At 34.3% G+C, this 18,177-nt stretch overlaps 1 protein-coding gene across 1 annotated transcript in view; it reads left to right on the top strand.

Moving 5' to 3' along the window:
* The window catches only part of CARF (calcium responsive transcription factor), a 40,467-nt gene extending 22,764 nt beyond the window's left edge, over positions 1 to 17,703 (top strand). Inside the window, exons 7-14 of the mRNA XM_007935014.2 lie at positions 436 to 556; positions 1,783 to 1,926; positions 3,705 to 3,938; positions 5,394 to 5,556; positions 6,547 to 6,610; positions 11,674 to 11,804; positions 12,440 to 12,812; positions 17,603 to 17,703. Of these exons, the coding sequence (XP_007933205.1) occupies positions 436 to 556; positions 1,783 to 1,926; positions 3,705 to 3,938; positions 5,394 to 5,556; positions 6,547 to 6,610; positions 11,674 to 11,804; positions 12,440 to 12,812; positions 17,603 to 17,703 (1,331 nt within the window). The remainder of the gene's footprint in view (positions 1 to 435; positions 557 to 1,782; positions 1,927 to 3,704; positions 3,939 to 5,393; positions 5,557 to 6,546; positions 6,611 to 11,673; positions 11,805 to 12,439; positions 12,813 to 17,602) is intronic.
* Positions 17,704 to 18,177: the final 474 nt, after the last annotated feature.

Here is an 18,177-nt window from a genome sequence, read left to right as displayed (position 1 = left end):
ATATATAAACCAAACCATAAGGAAATGAATTTGAAATGACATTAATACTTACTAACTGAATGTAGCATTTGGTAATTCCTAATTATAAATTTTATATTTATTTATATTTATTTTCTGTTCAGTATATTTTACTATCATTAAGAATCAATAAATATTAAATATAATGTTAAATATCATAATAATAAACATTAAATATCATATATAATAAACATTAAATATCAGTAAACATTTACTAAATTCCTTGTCATAGTGTGGTACATTTGGTAAACTTTATGGTAAACTTTTGTACATTGTAGTAAAGTTTACAGATTTTTTTCTTAAAGCTATATAATTGAAAGTATGTATTTTAACATTGCCACTACGAAGTTATTTTTAATATAATGTTCAGAACAGAATGGCCTTAACTTAATATCAATAGTTGGTTTTTGCCCACAGGGAGCAGGGCTGTGGTAATGGAGTGCCAGTATGGGCCAAGAAGAAAAGGTTTCCAGTTAAAAAAAATCATTGAGCAGGAAAGCAGATCTTGTCAGCTCTATAAAGCTACTTGTCCAGCCCGGTAAGTTTTCTTTTCTTTTCATTATTTATTTTTCAATAGCTAACACATGTCCATTTTTATTTAAGTTTAAACAGTGCTAAAAATTATATAGTGATCTAAGTTTTCTCTTACCCCTAGTCCTTGTGTCCTGCTTTAAGGCAAGGACTTTTAACCAGTTTTTTTAATAGATTTCCAAAGATACTCTTTGTATATACATGCATATATGTTTTCCCTTTATAAACATTATTAAAGACCTCAGTAAGGTTTCTTTTCTTTCCTTAGAGTTATATAGTAGTGTACCTTCTTTCCTGCTATGAATTCATACTGATTTATCCCCAGTCTGAATGCCTGAATGGTTATCTACTTCACAGATATCATGCTGCATATTAGCATGAATGTAATAACATACACCGCTTAACACTTTGCTTTTTTCATTCACAAAATATCATAGAAATTGTTCCGTATTAGTATATATAAGCACTATTTCTATGTAGTATTCTTATAATTGTCCATTTAAGAATGAATCATCCAACAACAAAATAAAGTTTAAGAAAGAATGAAACATTTATTTAATCACCATTTACTAATGATGGACATGTAGACTGTGAGAAGCATTTTTATTATTCATAAAAATAACAGTTAATAACATTGTGCCTTTGTGCAAGTATATCAGTAGGATAAATTCTTAGAAATGAAATTGCTAGGGCAATGATTATATCTTTTTTAAAGGTAAATAAGTTAAAATCGTATTAGAAATGTCTTGAATTGAATGTCAAGAATGTCTTGAATACCGCCAAGGATTTTTTTGTACTTGGTTAAAGAACAGAGATCTTCAAAAGGAGTAATACAACTATAAATAATTGTTGTGGCATTGATGTACCAAGTAAATTTAAGTAATGAAGACTGGAGGCTCAGAAGGAGGCTATTAAAATAATCCAGGCATGAGATGGTTATGGCCTCCAAAAGAACAGGAGAGTAGAGGCAAATCCTTAAAAAAAAATGTTAAAGTCTGTAAATACTTAGATATTTTTACTGAAGACACAAGTATTGTTAATTTGCTAAGTACTGTTTTGCCATGAGATTATAGCATGTCTTTCACATAATCCTTGGAATGCTTTCTAGATTAATTATAGACTGAATTTTCTCTAAGTTTAAATGTTTAAAGAATATAATACTTCTGGTTGATGAGTTAGATTTTCTTGACATTATGATATAATGAAACACATTCTTCTTTATCTCATAAAAAGGATTTATATTAAAAAGGTACAGAAGTTTCCTGAATATAGAGTTCCTACAGATCCCAAAATTGACAGAAAAATAATCAGAATGGAACAAGAGAAAGCCTTTAACATGCTAAAAAAGAACTTAGTGGATGCTGGTGGTGTTCTTAGGTATGACATATACATAGTTCTTTTATTTGTAAATTAATTTTCTGTAAGAGAAATTGTAATTATGTTTTCCAGTTATTTCATTAGAAAGTGGTGTTAGAATGTATATGTCTTACTGGTAGTTCCCTAGATATTAAAATGGTTTGCCATTGTATAAGCCATTGAATTTATCAGTCCCATGTTGTGGATAATTCTAACTTAAAAAATTCTGTATACCCACTCCTTGGAGAGAACAAGCAAGAGAGAAAGCAGGGCTGCTCAGGCACAGTTCAGGGGGTAGGAGTGCATGGAGGGATGGTCACAGGGAAGCGGTACCTATCGGGAGGAAGTGGGAGAGGAGATATTGCATTGTGCTAAATTGTGGTCAGTGTCAAGAGACAAAGTGTATGTGATCTGCTGTATGGAAAGTGTATTTGCTCTGTAAATTTTCATCCAAATCACAATAAAAAATAAAAAAAATAAATAATAATAATAAAAAATTCTGTATACCATATGGAAGTTTTTTCCCAAATTGACAGATACATATTTAATAATACATTTCATTATGTATTTAGTACTTTGTGTCAGACTATTATTAGGAACAGAATTTGCAGCCACCTGGATTTTTTTTAACCCATCTTTGATTACTTGCAACCGCTAGAAATGAATTCTAAGCCCTAAATAAAACTGTTTCACACCTTTTTCTTAAGATTCCAAATATGAAAGAGTATTAGTTTTCTTCCTAACTTTCCTATATGTGTCAGTTTGTTGTTGTTGTTGTTATGTGCCATCGAGTCAGACCTGATTCATAGCAACCCCTCCTTGGGTTTCCGAGGCAGTATCATTAAGGAAGTAGATTGCCCAACCTTCCTTCCGAGGAGTGTCTGGTGGGTTTGAAGCACCAGCCTTCTGGTTAGCAGTCAAATGCCTTAGGCACTACGCTACCAGAGCTCCTATGTGTCAGTTTAGGTGAAGATTTTACTTTTGTATAATGGGGTTAAGTATATGGAATATAGCTTTTGTGTGATCTCTAAAAAAGCTTTTAGGTATATGAAAAATGAATGGAGTCAATAATTGGATCCTTCAGTTTGGAAAACATTGTGTTTAATTTTTAAATAGGCTCCATTTCATGCAATATCAGTCACTGTAAGCATTTTGTACAAAAATAACAATTAAAATAGTATCATACCAGATTATTTCATTTTCCTAGCATCTGTTTTTTGCACTACTGTACCATAGACCTGTACTCACCTTTTAGTTGATTTCTCTTCCTCATTGGGCCAACAGGAGCTGGGAGTCCTGTGGAAGCGGTTATGTTGAGCTCCTTTGAGGGAAGAATCTCCCACATAGCTCAGTCTTGACAGGCTCTGAATTATATCCTCTTTGATTGGAAGGATGGTAGGTTGGAAGGATGGTAGCACAGAGGTGTAATTCAGAAAAAATGGTAGATAAATGGGAAAATACTTAATTCAGAAGATGATGATACATAATATGCCTTTGAGGTAAAATTTACTTAATATGAAATTTAAAATGCAATTTTAATTTATACTCAAATCCCTGCACTCTCCCCCTCAATTTTAGGGCCACAGAAAAATTCTATAAAGGTTTATAAGGACTTTTATTTAATTGGGTATAAACGCAGTTCTTAGAAGGATTAATCAGAGCACCATTGTAATTTTATATGTATAATCATATGTTTTTGTTCTTAAAAGGTTATCCCTTCTCTTTAAGAGTATTAGCATAAATGATTATGATTCTTGCCTTCATCTAGTAAAATAATTTTAAATATTTTCTCTTGTCAGGTGGTATGTACAGTTACCTACGCAGCAGGCTCATCAGTATCATGAATTAGAGACTTCCTGCCTTTCTTCTTCACCTTGCCCTTTTCCTATGTCTTCTCTTGAAGAAGAGGAAAATGCAATTAGAGATGAGAATTGTGCATTACCCTCACGCCTACATCCTCAAGTAGCATATAAGATTAGAGAATTAGTGTCACAGGGAATAGAACAAGTATATGCAGTAAGGAAACAGCTAAGGTATAGTAGAAATAAATTGTTCTTTTACATTTTAGTTGGTTGGTTTAAATAATACACTTCACATTATAAACATTTTCCAGGATATATACTATCAGAATAGATAAGTAATTTATTAAAATAAATTTATTAATTTTATTAAATTTATTAATTTATTAAAATAACCCTGTTTAGAAAGTGATCATTTTCCAGAAATGCTTGGCAAACCATAGTATACCATAGCTTATTGTAGTTCTAATTACTCATTTGAGACATTGTATTTTTATGTTTGTCAGATTGGACTGGATCTAAATGACTTATGGATTGAATTATGTAACAAATACCTTTTCAGTTTAAAAAAATTTGTAGAACCAAAGATTTTTAAAATCTAGGTTAATACTTATTTCAAGCTATTTGAAATAACAGTTAATTCTTATTACAACAGAAGATTTTGGATAGTTCCTTGTTTAATGAGATTTGATTTATAACACTCTAGCCTAAGTTTATTGATACTCAACCTATAATATTATGATTATGAGAAGGAGGAGGAGAGACACTTACTGTGTGTGCCAGGTATTGTGCTATGTGCTTTACATGAACAATTCCATTTAATCTTACCACAGCTCCATGAAGTTGGTATCTTTATCCCCATTTTACAGATGAGGAAATGGAGACTCAGAGTGGTTAAATAGTGGCTTAAGACACAGAGGCACACCTGAAATCTGGGTCTAACTCTACAACCTGTGTTCTTCATCATGATTTCTGGTACTTAACTGACCTTATTCCTGTTTGTTATTGGGTAATATGATCTGAATAACAAAATGAGAACTTCCTAGAATTTTTATTTAATTAATAACATGGTTTCACTGTTTAGCAGCCTTCTTAGGCATTGTGTATTTATTTCCATTGGGGCATTGTTAGAACAGAGTCAAAATTCAATAAAGGCTTCCACTGTTTCTTAAACCTGGGTCTTAAGAACAGAGGTATAATAGCTCTGTGATTTGGTCTACTGAATGTAATGCACAAAGCAGATATATGTTAAACTTTATTGTTTCCTTTATGTAGTCCTCAGTTCCATCTGTAAAATGGGAATGATAGTTACACCTACCTCACAGGATTACAGTAAGTATTAAAGGGAATAATTGATGTGGTGTGCTTAGTACAGTACCTGATACAGTAAGCATTCTAAAACATTATTGTATTCAAATTGAAAATAATGGTTCTTTTAAATTTAATTTATATAAATGTAAAATATCACTCTAAGATATATAGATGTTTAATCAATTAAAATAATACATTTCTTTAATCTGCATGAATACTATAATTTAATGTATGGAAAAAGTAAAAAATAGACAAATTAATTTCAGAGTTAGAAATCATATTTTACAGATATTTATGCTAAAAGAGAGCCTTTCTCACTTTTGGTCTAAAAATTTATTGCTATATATAGTTCATATTTATATTTTATATCCTCCACAGAAAATTTGTGGAAAGAGAACTGTTCAAACCTGATGAGGTACCTGAAAGACATAATTTATCTTTTTTTCCAACTGTAAATGATATAAAAAACCACATCCATGAGGTACAGAAATCCTTGAGAAATGGAGATATGATATATAATTCACAGATTATTCCAGCAACGGTATGATTACAATTGTAATTCCTTGTTTTGTTACAGACTCTTTCTTAGCTTCTGTTAACTGTCTGGCCTAGTAGGGATGATTACTATTAGGCCATCTATAAAAACTGTGATAAAGAAAACAATAATGGTATCTTTTTCTTAAAATATAACAGCTAGGAGTTCTCAGATGATGACTTGACCTAAATGTTGTTAGTACTCTCATAAGAAGGAAAAATTGGTGAATTTTTAACTGACTATGATAATAATGATAATAATATTCATTTAAAAGGAAACATTTTATCTCTGTAAAAAATGTGACTTATTCATTTAACAGATGTTTATTGAGTGCTGACTATATATGTATCTCCCACTTTTTCTAAAATAGATGGGCAAGTTTAAGTAGAATAGTTCAGACTTGAGTATATAACATGATGATGTTGCTTCCATATGTCACCCATAGATAGCGATTTCACCTCATACTGTGATATTGTAGTTTTCCCCGAATCTTAGTCATTTCTATGAAAAATTTTCCTACTCAGAAGATTACTGTAATTACCTAGTAACTACAAATTTCAGTACTTGCAGTGATTATAGAATTAAAATCTCAGTAGCAATATCTTTTATTCTCTAATCTCTTACTATCCAAACTTAGTAACTGAATAGATTTAGATTTTTATATTTTTTAAACTAGAGCTACTATTTCTTGTTAGCCAAAGTTGTCATTTATTCAGTATCCAGAATTCAGGAACTAAAGCATATTTAATTAGTAGTTTTCCTTGCCATCTGAACTTGCTTTCCAAATTCTTTCTTTCCAAGCTTGGTAGCCAGGTGTCTTTGGATAGTGAGGTATACTTGTACTTTGAAAATATGACCAAGTGAAGACAATAGTTACAGAATAAAACACTATTATTACTATAATTGAATGAAATATGATAGTTCTATTGATGTTTTAAAATATTTTTTGATATAAATGCTGTATTATATTTACTGAAATGAATGTTCCCATTTCAGCTCCAATGGACTACAGATAATGGAAATATTCTCCGAGAGACTGTGACAGTTACATTTGCAGAAGGCAGGTTATCTTGAATATATTTAAAATATAAAAACAAAGAGTGTTAAAACTAGAAGGAGTGTAAGATATTATATTGTCTAATCAAACATTATAAATGAAGAAACCATGGTTCAAAGAGGCAAGAGCAACTACTTTAGTGTTTATCAAAATATTTCTAACTATTTAAATTTCCTTCTATACCCAGCTTTCATACTTCTTTATGACTGAAAATTTGAGGCTGATTACTAGCAAAGTGACCTAGAAAGTCAGGCTAATTCTTTACTAACAACTTTAAGATACTCTGACCTGTAAACTGACACCTGTTTCAAATGGTTTGCTATTTCTCATCTGTTTCATTTCTATCTCAATATTCTAGGCTTGTTTCAGTCCTGTTGCTTGTCTTCTTCTCTCTTCTGGAAATGTCTTCTCTCCTTCACTGCTTAGCAAACTTCTCTCACTACTCAAAAAGAGATCTCTTTGGCTTTAAATGCTTTCTTAACTTCACCCCCAATAGAAAGTTAAATATTCACTTTTTTGTATTTATCACTGCATTTAATGTGCTAACCTTTGTTTGTGTGCCTGTATCTGTCATTTTGATTTGAAGTCATCAGGGGCAGGGATTTTTTTTTTTTTTTTTTAATACGTAATATACTTAATTCTTAGCATAATGCCTGCTGAAAAGTAATAGCTAAATAAATTCTTTAGGATGAATCAATGAATGTATATATAGTACAATTATTTCTTTATTTTTCCACTTTTTCATCTTTAAGAGTCACTTTGCCTGCAGAATAATGTGGTAGCATTATTCATTAATTCAACACTTTTTACTCACTATGCTAAATGCTGGGCATAGAAAAGAACAGGTAGGTTTCCCATGTCATAGAATTTAAGTCTAACAAGTTGAAAGGACACTTTCTCACTTATTTTCTAATTAGTTACTATTATGAAGAATGCCACTGCTATCCATAAGGTTTTTACTGGCCAATTTTTTTCAGAAGTAGATAACCAGATCCTTCTTCCTAGTCTGTCTTAGTCTGGAAGCTCTGCTGAAACCTGTCCACCATGGTGACCCTGCTGGTATATGAAATACCAGTGGCATACCTTCCAGCATCACAGCAACGTGAAAGCCACCACAATGTGACAAACTGACAGACAAGTAGTGTCTTGAAATTGTCTCAGATTTCATTTTACTTGGATCCACAGTCAACATGGAAGTAGTAGTCAAGAAATCAAATGACATGTTACATTAAGCAAATCTGCTGCAAAAGACTTCTTTAAAGTATTCAAAAGCATAGATTTCACTTTGACAGCTAAGGTATGCCTGACCCAAGCCATGATGTTTTTAATCACCTCATATGCAAAACTGGACAAGGAATTAGGAAGATCAAGGAAGAATCGATGCCTTTGAATTATGATGCTGGCAAAGAATATTGAGTATACCATGGACTGCCAGATGAACGAATAAATCAGTCTTGGAAGGAGTATGCCGGAATGCTCCATAGAAAAGAGGGTGGTGAGACATTGTCTCACATACTGTAGACATGTTACCAGGAGGGACCAGTCTGTGGAGAAGGACATCCAGCTTGGTGAAGTAGAGGGTTAGCGAAAAAGAGGAAGACCTTCAGTGAGATAGAGTGACACAGTGGCTGCAACAGTGGCCTCAAACTGCAATGATTATGTGGATGGTGCAGTATCAGGCAGCATTTTTTTCTGTTGTACATAGAGTTGCTATGAGTGAAAAAGAACTTGATGGCATCTAACAACATGAAAAGTGCCATTAGAGAATTTTTCAAAGTTGCGTGGAAATAGTGATAGAAACATCTAACTCAGTCCAGGAGGCAGGAAAGTGAATTTGAGAAGGTGGCTTCCAAGTTAAGACTTGAAGAATGAACAGACATTTGCCAATTGAAGAAGTAAATAGCTTGTGCAGAGTCTCTGAAGCAAGAAAGAATTTGTCATGTTCAAGAAAGATAAGAAAGCTAATGTAGGTTCTACATAGATAATGCTTAGAGATAAATCTGGATAAGCAAAACAGGCTTGGGAGGCCAATACACCTGTTCAGATGAAGGATGACAGCAGTTTATACTACAGTTGGTAGCACTTATAATGGAATTAAGCTGATTTAAAAATTATTTCAAAAGTATGATTGAATGGATGTGGTTATTGTCCTGAGTTTCAACCAGGGCTATTACTGGATTCCAGGGAGAGAAAAAAGGTCATGAGGTCAAGTTTGCAAAGCTTGAATGTTAGAGCCATTTTAGTGGAGTGGACTGGAATGGTGGCCATGAATTAGTGGTAGTAGTGAATTTCTTTTTTAATAGCACTTAGCTTCCTATGCTTAGGCAAAGGAAGGGCTTTTCCAGGAGAATAACATTAAAGGGCAGAGAGGCAAGGAAGTTTAGGGTATTTTCAGGAAAGTGACTGAACTATAAACCTAGGACTATAAAACTATAAACTGCATGGGGAAAGAATTTTATAGAGGCAAAGTTTAATAAATATGAGGAAAATTGCAGGACCAGTTACAAAAACGGCAAGGAGGCCACATGTTCCGACCTCCTCTAACCCTACAAGAGGAAGACATGATTACCAGCAGTAACCCAAGGCCTATTCCTACAAGGCCAGACATGCTGCCTCCCTCCAGCCCTTTCACCAACCGTTCCTCCCAAAGCACCCACCACCTCTCTCCTGGGTTCGATAATTCGCTGCAGTGGCCACACAGAACACACAGATTACGGGGTTTATTAGGGAAGCACCAGGTTACACTTCAAGTTCAGGAAAAAAGCTCAGTCTCTCTCCCAGTCCACCATCCCTCAGCCAACAGTCTCTCACAGTCTCTTTCCCATCAGTGCTGGTCCCTCGGTGTCTCACTCAGCAATGCATGTCTCTTTCAGGGGCACGTGTCTCTCTCGGCAGCATGTCTTCCTCAACCAGCAGTCAGACAGACTTCTGCCTCTAGGAGGCCTCCTTTTGAGCCCGGCAGGGTGGTCAAACTAGCCAATCATAGCATCAAAACTCTAAGCACCTGAGAGTGGGCACCTCCCAGAACATTGTTTTGTGCCACTCCCAACAGAAATACTCCAGGTGGACAACTTCAGCAATCAGGAGCTCCTCAGTTGCTCATAGAAAATCCCACCTTGGAGTTTACAAAGACTTATGGGTAGAAAAGCCACACTAAGTAATTTACTACACCACACCAGTAGACTGGAGGTTCCAAGGAAGTTGGAAAACAATTGTAGTGGAGTATCTAAGTAAAATCTCTGGAAAAATAAGAAGTTGTGATCAGAGAATGAGAGGTTTGAATGAGAGATTTAGAGATAGAATAATCCAGGGGATGCAGCATAGTAAAGTAGAAGGATATAAGAAATGAAGAAGCCAAGAAATGTGAGAGTCCTGTTTAATCTTCTCAGTGATTCTTTGAGAAAAATACTCTTATTATCCTGATTTTATGAATGAGGAAAGTGAGTTTTGGAAACCAAGTTAAACAATATGTTAAACAGAAAAGCCAGCATTTAAATCCACCTGTGATTGACAACGGGACCATTTTTTAATTTACTCAGCTACTATATGGAAGCAGTAAATATTTTTCGATAATTGGGTTTTTTAAAAATAATTTCTTTTTCTTATTGTTGAGAATACACCTACCGGAACATAACAGCAATTAAACTTTTTCTACATGTACAATTCAGTGACATTGATTACATTCTTCACTGAATTCAGTGACATTGGTTACCATTCTCACCCTCCTTTTCCAACTTGTCCCTCTGTTAGCATAAACTCACTACCCCCCTGTGTTTACTGTCTAGTCTTTTGAGTTGCTGCAGATCTCAAAAGAACTCAATGCTCAAGGCAGACATTCTTTACTAGTTAAGCTAAACTGTTGTTTGGTTTTGATGACTTCAGGGGATGTTTTTGGTTTAAGGGTTAAAGATTATCTGAGAGCAACAGTTTCAAGGGTTTATCCAGCCTCCATGGCTCCAGAAATTCTGTTCTACATTCTCCCCCTTTGGATTAAAGATTATTCTAAAGAATCTTTGATCAAAATACTCAGTAATGGTAGCTGGGCACCATCCACTTCTTGTCTCATGGGAAAGGAGGCAGTTGTTCATGGAGGCAATTAGCCACATATTCCATTTCCTCCTCCTATTCCTGACTCTTCTTTCTCTATTGCTCCAGTTTAATAGAAACCAATTGTTATACGTTGGATGGCTGCTTGCAAGCTTTTAAGACCCTAGGCACTGTACAATAAACTAGGAGATAGAACAGAAGCATGAAGCACATTAGTAGGTCATTTAACTGGGATGTCCCATGAAACCATGACCCTAAACTTCCAAGTCAAGAAACCAAATCCCATGGGTTGTTTAGTTCTATATAAGAAGCTTCAGCAGCAACTCTTTTTGTTCTTGTTGTTGCTGTTATAAATACATCTATCACACAACTTTTGCCATTTCAATTTTTCAGATATATAATTTATTGACAGCAATTACATTAATTGGCTATGTAACTCTAGCTTTAATCAATGACATTTTTCTACCACTGTAAACTAAAAATAATTGATTGTTGATTAAATTGAAGAGATTACTATATTTGGGTTACCTTGTAAGAATTACCCGAGAATGATTCAAGTTCACCTAAGAACAATTAATTTGAAATAAGTTATTGAAAGAAATTTAGTACTGCTATTCTTGAAGACTTATTTCATGCCAGGCATTGTCCTTTGTCTATAAAAGAAGAGTTAAATTTGGTCTTTGTAATTGAGAAGCTCAATAGGTTTCACTCATCTGGAAAAGTTTAGGTATGTTTTATCATCATAACCTGGAGAATAGTCAGATACATAGTCTTTCAAATAAAAAAATACAGTTTTCCAGGTATCATCATAGCTCTGCTGAATTAAAATCAGTGAGGTTGAACCTAGGAATCTATATATATTTTTTAAAGTTCCCTGAATGATTTAGATGTTCTGCCAGGTTCTAGAAATAGTGGACTAGATGATGTCTTAAAGTCCTATGCATACCTTTGACCTTATTTCCTAGAAGTTTATAGAAATGATTCTGTATTTTAACAATTTATTTTTTGATACAACTTAGGAAATTCACCAGGGGAATCAATTACCACCAAAATGGAATCAAATCAGACAAGGAGTTCTTTGTCTCCAGAGCCAGCCCACTTACTCTCCTCACTTTCCTCCTTTCAGCCCAAAATATTTGCACAACTGCAGGTAGGTACCCAGTGAAATAGCGTAGTTTGAGTCCCTTTTTCTTTATCTCCTCTTTTCTTTTCATAGAGATTCTCAGAAAGTTGTTACAGAATTATTATAATGATCAAAGATATTTTCATTAATTTTCTGACCTGTTTGTGTTTTGATTTAAGATGATAATTCAAACAGTATGTTTTGAAAAAAAATGAAGTTGACTACAAATGCAATAAAATTAAATTGCTCTACTTTTCCCTTGGTTCTAGTTTCTGTCATTACTTAATATTTGTTAGTAAATATCCTCTCATAGGGATGCTATGAGTCAAATTGACTCGATGGCAGTAGGTTATACTCTTATAAAATAGCCCTGGTGGTGCAGTGGTTATGGGCTCTGCTGTTAACCAAAAGGCCAGCAGTTCAAACCAGGGAGAAAGATGTGACAGTTTGCTTCTATAAAGATTGACAGCCTTGGAAATTCTATGGGATGGTTCTACTCTGTCCTGTTGGATTGCTATGAGTTGATGGCAGTGGGTTTGGTTCTTATTTTTATAGTCTTATATTTATTTGTTTCAATTTTGTGTCAGAAGAACAATATAGCCTATGAGAATGTTGTACATAATAAATTTAAACATTTTGATATAACCCTTTTTGTTTAAAAGGGTTTGCAGTCACAATCAAGATTCACCTCTTCTGACGAACCACCACCGGCTCTAATATCAGTAAACAACCACCTCTCCTCCAGTCCTTCAAGACTTCTGGATGCATTAGGAAGTGCTGTAATGAATACCAATTCTTTACTGCTTGGTCAAAGTCATAGCCTTCAAACAGACACAGACCTAATGCAAAACAGTAATACTGCCTCTGCCGTGGGTAGCCCTCCAGGACCAGATCAGAATCTAATTGCAATGGATCAGCTAGTGGAAGTTGGGGATATTGAGGATACAGAAAATTTGGAAGAAAGTGTTCCTCAGATTCTGTTGGGAGATGTGCAGACCATTCCAATACGGATTATAGACAGCCATCCCACTCTTAGTAAGTTAAAATCAACTTATGATGTTACTTTCTTGTTTGTTTTCCCTTTATGGATTATCATCACTATATCAAACCATAGATAACTCTATCATTTCTACCCACTGTTTTTAAAATATATAAATCAACTAAAATTGTGGGAGAAAGAGAAATTTTCCTTTAGCATGAATTTAATAACTTTAAAGCTTTATTTTTGCTTTTCTTTATTTCTCATTACATAGCTCCATCAAAAATATTCATCCCCTAACAGCCTTGTTTTCCATCAAAAATCACTAGTGGTATGAAATCAAAATGGAAGATTATTATGAAAAAATTTATATTTGTGTGTATTTACACACATACACACACACACAAACCAAGAAAACTGGAATGAAATGGGTAGATATAAAGGTTAAAAGAAAGATTTTGAGTTATTTAGACATAATGTTGAATTCTGTGGAACTCGAAATGAAATTAATAAGACTTGGGGAGTTGGATTTAATCCAAGTCTTTGCTCCTTTCACTTTGTAACCAACCCAGTTAACATAGTGGTGAACTCTGTTAACTACCACTTGAAATAACTACGTCACATCTTTTTGTGTGTATCTGATTTGGGTGCCATGTCACGTCTTTTCATGCAGATTGTTCTGAATTGGGCACTTTTGTGGGAAAAGATTTACACTTTGGTTTTAAAGAACAAAATACTTACAGAAGTTATTCTCAGAACTTATGAATTATTTCTCTCCATTCTTAGTTATCATTCTTTTGAATAAAGAAAACTCTGAGATAGCTCCTTCCAGGAAAGAGTCACTGTCTTTTAAATTTATTAAAAGCATTATTATTACTATTATTATTTTAGTGATTTGGGTGAAAGTTTATAGAACAAATTCATTTTCCATTCAACAGTTAACACACATTTTGTTTCATGATATTGATTGCAATCCCCCTGATGTAAAAAGCATTACTTTTTTTTTTTTTCTTTTTACTTTTATTGCGGTGACAATATACACAACAAGGCATTTGTTAACATAACTACTTCCCAATTTACAGCTCAGGGACACTGATTACATTTTTAATGTTGTTCCACCATTATTGCTATTCTATTCCAAAATCTTTCACCACCTATTAGCATGAGATCAATGCCCTCCATGCAAAAGTTTCTCCTTTCCCCCTCCCTCTTACCCCTGGTAACCACTAATAATCTTTGTGTGTGTGTGTGTGTGTGTGTGTGTATTTCCGCCCCCCAACCTATCTAGAAATTTTCCCTTCCTGCCCCTCCCATCCCTGGTAACCAACAAAGAAAGTTTCCTTCTATGTATAAACCTTCCCTTGACTTTTTACAGTAATGGACTAATAGAATATTTGCTCTTCTGTGCTTATTTCACTCAGCATAATGTCCTCCAAGTTCACTGGAAGCATTACTTTTATGATGCTCTGGCAGAGGGCTATGGCTGTTGTAACTACCAGATTTGGGCCTCTGAGGAAGTTTAGTGCAAGAGAGAGAGAAAGAATGAATGTACATGAATAAATCCTTACAACCCCATGAGATATTTGATGTTGTTCCTCACAATACATGGTGATTCCCAGGCTCAGACAAGTAATTGCATAAAACTCACATATAGGAAGTGACAGAGAAAGGATTTAAAACCATGTCTGCCTGCCTCCAAAGCTTCTTTCCATTCTTTTCTTTCTTTTTTTTTTTAAAAGATGACTAAAAGTAAACAATATAGTCTAAAATTCTCAGAGGACCTTTAAAGAACAGCTTATTTTCTCTTTCCCATATCTAGGCATTTCTTTTGTGCTTTGTTATGGCTACAGTGACACCAGCCAAACTTATGAGTATACAAAGATGCGTCGCCTCATGCTTCACAAACCTGGAGCAATTTTCCTAAGTATCCATAGCATCAAATATCTTTTAGTAGAGCACTAGGTCTGTTCAAGAAAAAGTGCACTGATACACTGGTTATCACAGAAAAACAAAGCATTTATTGTCAGTTAATAAAGGTTGGAAAAAATATAACTAGTAGACAATTTATTATGTATGTAATCTAAGATTTATTATGTATGTCTAAGATCTAGTATTACATACAGAGAAGTTTATAAAATTTCAGGTAATAGACTTGTTGGAGACTACTATATTGTGAGTTATTTGTGGAAGTCCTCATGGAGGTGCTGGATTCCTGCTCTCAGACTGGCAGTGATACAGGTCCATGTAGTTTGGGAGCAGGTATTTGTTTGAATGAAAGAAGTAAAGTGCTGGGTGAAATTTGCTAGAGTAACATTAAGGCATCAGCCATGAGGTTAGAGGGATCTGGATTTAGTCTCTTTCATTTCATTTTTATTTTGTTTTATCATTTTAAAATTTTTTTCAGTGTTCTCTCCCCTCTCCCCTCTCCACCCCCATAACCAACAAAGTTTCTTTCCATGTATAAACCTCTCCATGACTTTTTACAATAATGGACTAATACAATATTTGTCCTTTTGTGACTGACTTATTTCGCTCAGCATAATGTCCTCCAAGTTCATCCACGTTGTGCGGTGTTCTGCAGATTCTACATTATTCTTGAGTGTTGCATAGTATTCCATTGCTATATGTACCATAGTTTGGTTATCCATTCTTCTGTTGATGGGCACTAGTTTGTTTTCATCTTTTTGCTATTGTAAATAGTGCTGCAGTAAACATGGGTGTGCATATATCTGTTCTTGTCCTGGCTCTCTCTTCTTTAGGATATATACCTAGTAATGGGATTGCTGGATCAAATGGTATTTCTATTTCCAACTTTTTAAGGAATCATCATACTGTTTTCCACCGTGGTTGCATCATTTTATAGTCCCACCAGCAGTGTGTGAGACTCCCAATCTCTCCACATCCTCACCAGCATTTGTTGTTTTCTGTCTTGTTGAACTTTGCTATTAGTGCTAGGGCAAGATGGTGTCTTGTTTTGATTTGCATCTCTCTAATGGCTAATGATCATGAACATTTCTTTATGTGTTTGTTAGCTGCCTGAATATCCTCTTTGGTGAGGATGTCTTCTGCCCATTTTTGAATTGGATTGTTTGTCTTTTTGTTGTTGAGGTGTGGGAGTTCTCTATAAATATTAGAGATAAGTCCCTTGTCAGATACGTTGTTGCTGAATATTTCTTCCCAGTCTGTAGGTTCTCATTTTACTCTTTTGGAGAAGTCTTGAAGCACATAAAAATTTTAATTTTTAGAAGGTCCCGTTCATCTAGTTTATCTTCTGCTGTTTGAGCATTTTGGGTTGTGCTTGACAACCTGTTTATGCCATAAATTAGGGTCCCAAAATTTGCCCCTAATTTTCCCTTGATGAACTTTATAGTTTTAGGTTTCACATTTAAGTCTTTGATCCATCTGGAGTTAGTTTTTGTGTATGATGTGAGGTAGAGATCTTGTTTCATTTTTCTGCAAATGGATATCCAGTTTTGCCAGCACCATTTGTTAAAAGAGACCATCTCTTTCCCATTTAATGGATTTTAGCCCTTTGTCAAAAATCAGCTGACTGTAGGCCGATGGATCTATTTCTGGGTTCTCAATTCTGTTCCACTGGTCTATGTGTCTGTTGTACCAATACCAGGCTGCTTCGACTACTGTGGCTGTATAGTAGGTTTTGAGATCTGGGAGTGTGAGACCTCCTACTTTGTTGTTCTTCTTCAATAGTGTTGTTTATCCAAGGTCTCTCTCCTTTCCAAATAAAATTAATGATTGGTTTTTCAGTGTCCTTAAAGCATGTTGATGGGATCTGGGTTGGGATTGCATTGAATGTATGCTTCTTTCCATTGTAATATGCTTCTTCCTTTTGTGTTGCACCAAGTTATTTCTGGGAACTCTAACCCAAATTGTTTTAAATCTTTGAATCCAAAGTTCTATGATTTTTCAAGTTAGATCATAATCTGAGGGGATAGTTAAACTGGATATAAATTCTTAGAGTCTCTCAAATCTAGCCTGTACTGACTGATTCTCTGTGTGGGGGCTGAACTCCAATATAGCTCTATGTGACAAAAATTAGTTATGTTCAACACACTTTTCTGAGCAAATATGGTCTCCTTAATCCTTGTCCCCTTCAGCAACTGAAAAATTAATATTCCTAAGAAAGATGAAGATTTGAAATTAGATATCTCACTTACCAGTTTATAATAGTAGTGCTGGTTTACTACATTTAAATTAATTTAGTCATTAAGTGCTTTGAAATCAGAATGGTAATAACATTATGGAATGTTTTAGGACAGCAAATAACATAGCTCAGACAACTAAGTCAGAGCTATCAGTTAAGATGTGACTCTTTTTTTCCCCCCCTAAAATACTTAGGTAGTCCAGTTCCTTAAGGGAGGGAAAATTTTCCATGATATATGACCACATATGATACTACATGGGTATGGTTACACATCATGGATTTATAGTACATGTGCCTGCAAACAGCAAAACAAATAATTTTTTAACTAATGGGAGGCTTCCTTACCTCTATTCATACATGTTTTAAAGCATGGTTAAGTTTAAATATGTGATGTTACAATTTTATCAAATTATAGGCCACTTTAGAAGAAACTAACTTTATATAAATTTTCTGTCTCCTTTTTTCATTACTAAAATTGTACTGAAGTAATTTGTTAGGAATGACTATTAAGATGTCATGTCAGAAGCACTGAGTTCTCAAATATACCAACTACTTTTCTAAATTACTTGGTTCTTTTTCCAAGCTACTAGTTTGTGGTTTGCTTCTAAATTTATGTAATTCAAAAGGCTCCAATGTTATAAAGTATATTAATCTTAAGGGTTTTTCCTTTGTTTGGTTTTAAAGTTGAAGAAACTGCAGGAGGTACCATTTCTGAGAGCCAAGTTAAGCAAGAACCCAAAGAACCAGCGTTGTCTATGGAAGCAAAAACAGCAATTGGACCATAAAAATTATCTGCCACATAAATTATTGAAGGTTTTCAGAATTTACAGCTCTGGTGACTTCTGATGTCTTAGAAAAGAAGGTGAATATTGTAAAAAATATTGCCATTCTTCAGGATGGTGTGTGATAAATGGACTGAAGACTGGTTCAATGAGCAGCTTTGATTTAAAATTGTTATTTTGTTGTTGCCAGTTCTATATTTTTACCTTGCTTTAGAAACATTTTATTCTGTTTATTTTGTGTAATTATCCTGATTTCTGATTGTCTAATAAGGCCAGTATTTCAAAAGGCAGTCTGAACTTATCCATGGTTATGTAGTCTAAACCCAAATAGTGACTAATTCGGCCCCTTGGGAATATCCAATTTTGGGGTTTAACACAAAAAAGAACACCAACAGCAAACCTGTGTGAGTGTATGTTTGTGTGTGTATGTGTGTCATGAGTTTTTTTTTTTTTTTTTTAATAAAAGAACATATTCTT

This window comes from Orycteropus afer, unplaced genomic scaffold, assembly GCF_000298275.1.
Source record: "Orycteropus afer afer isolate SDZICR_OR568_19922 unplaced genomic scaffold, OryAfe1.0 scaffold00002, whole genome shotgun sequence".
Taxonomy (NCBI): Eukaryota; Metazoa; Chordata; class Mammalia; order Tubulidentata; family Orycteropodidae; genus Orycteropus; species Orycteropus afer.
The sequence above is the reverse complement of the archived record's forward strand: the minus strand, read 5'-3'. Positions and strand labels throughout refer to the sequence as shown.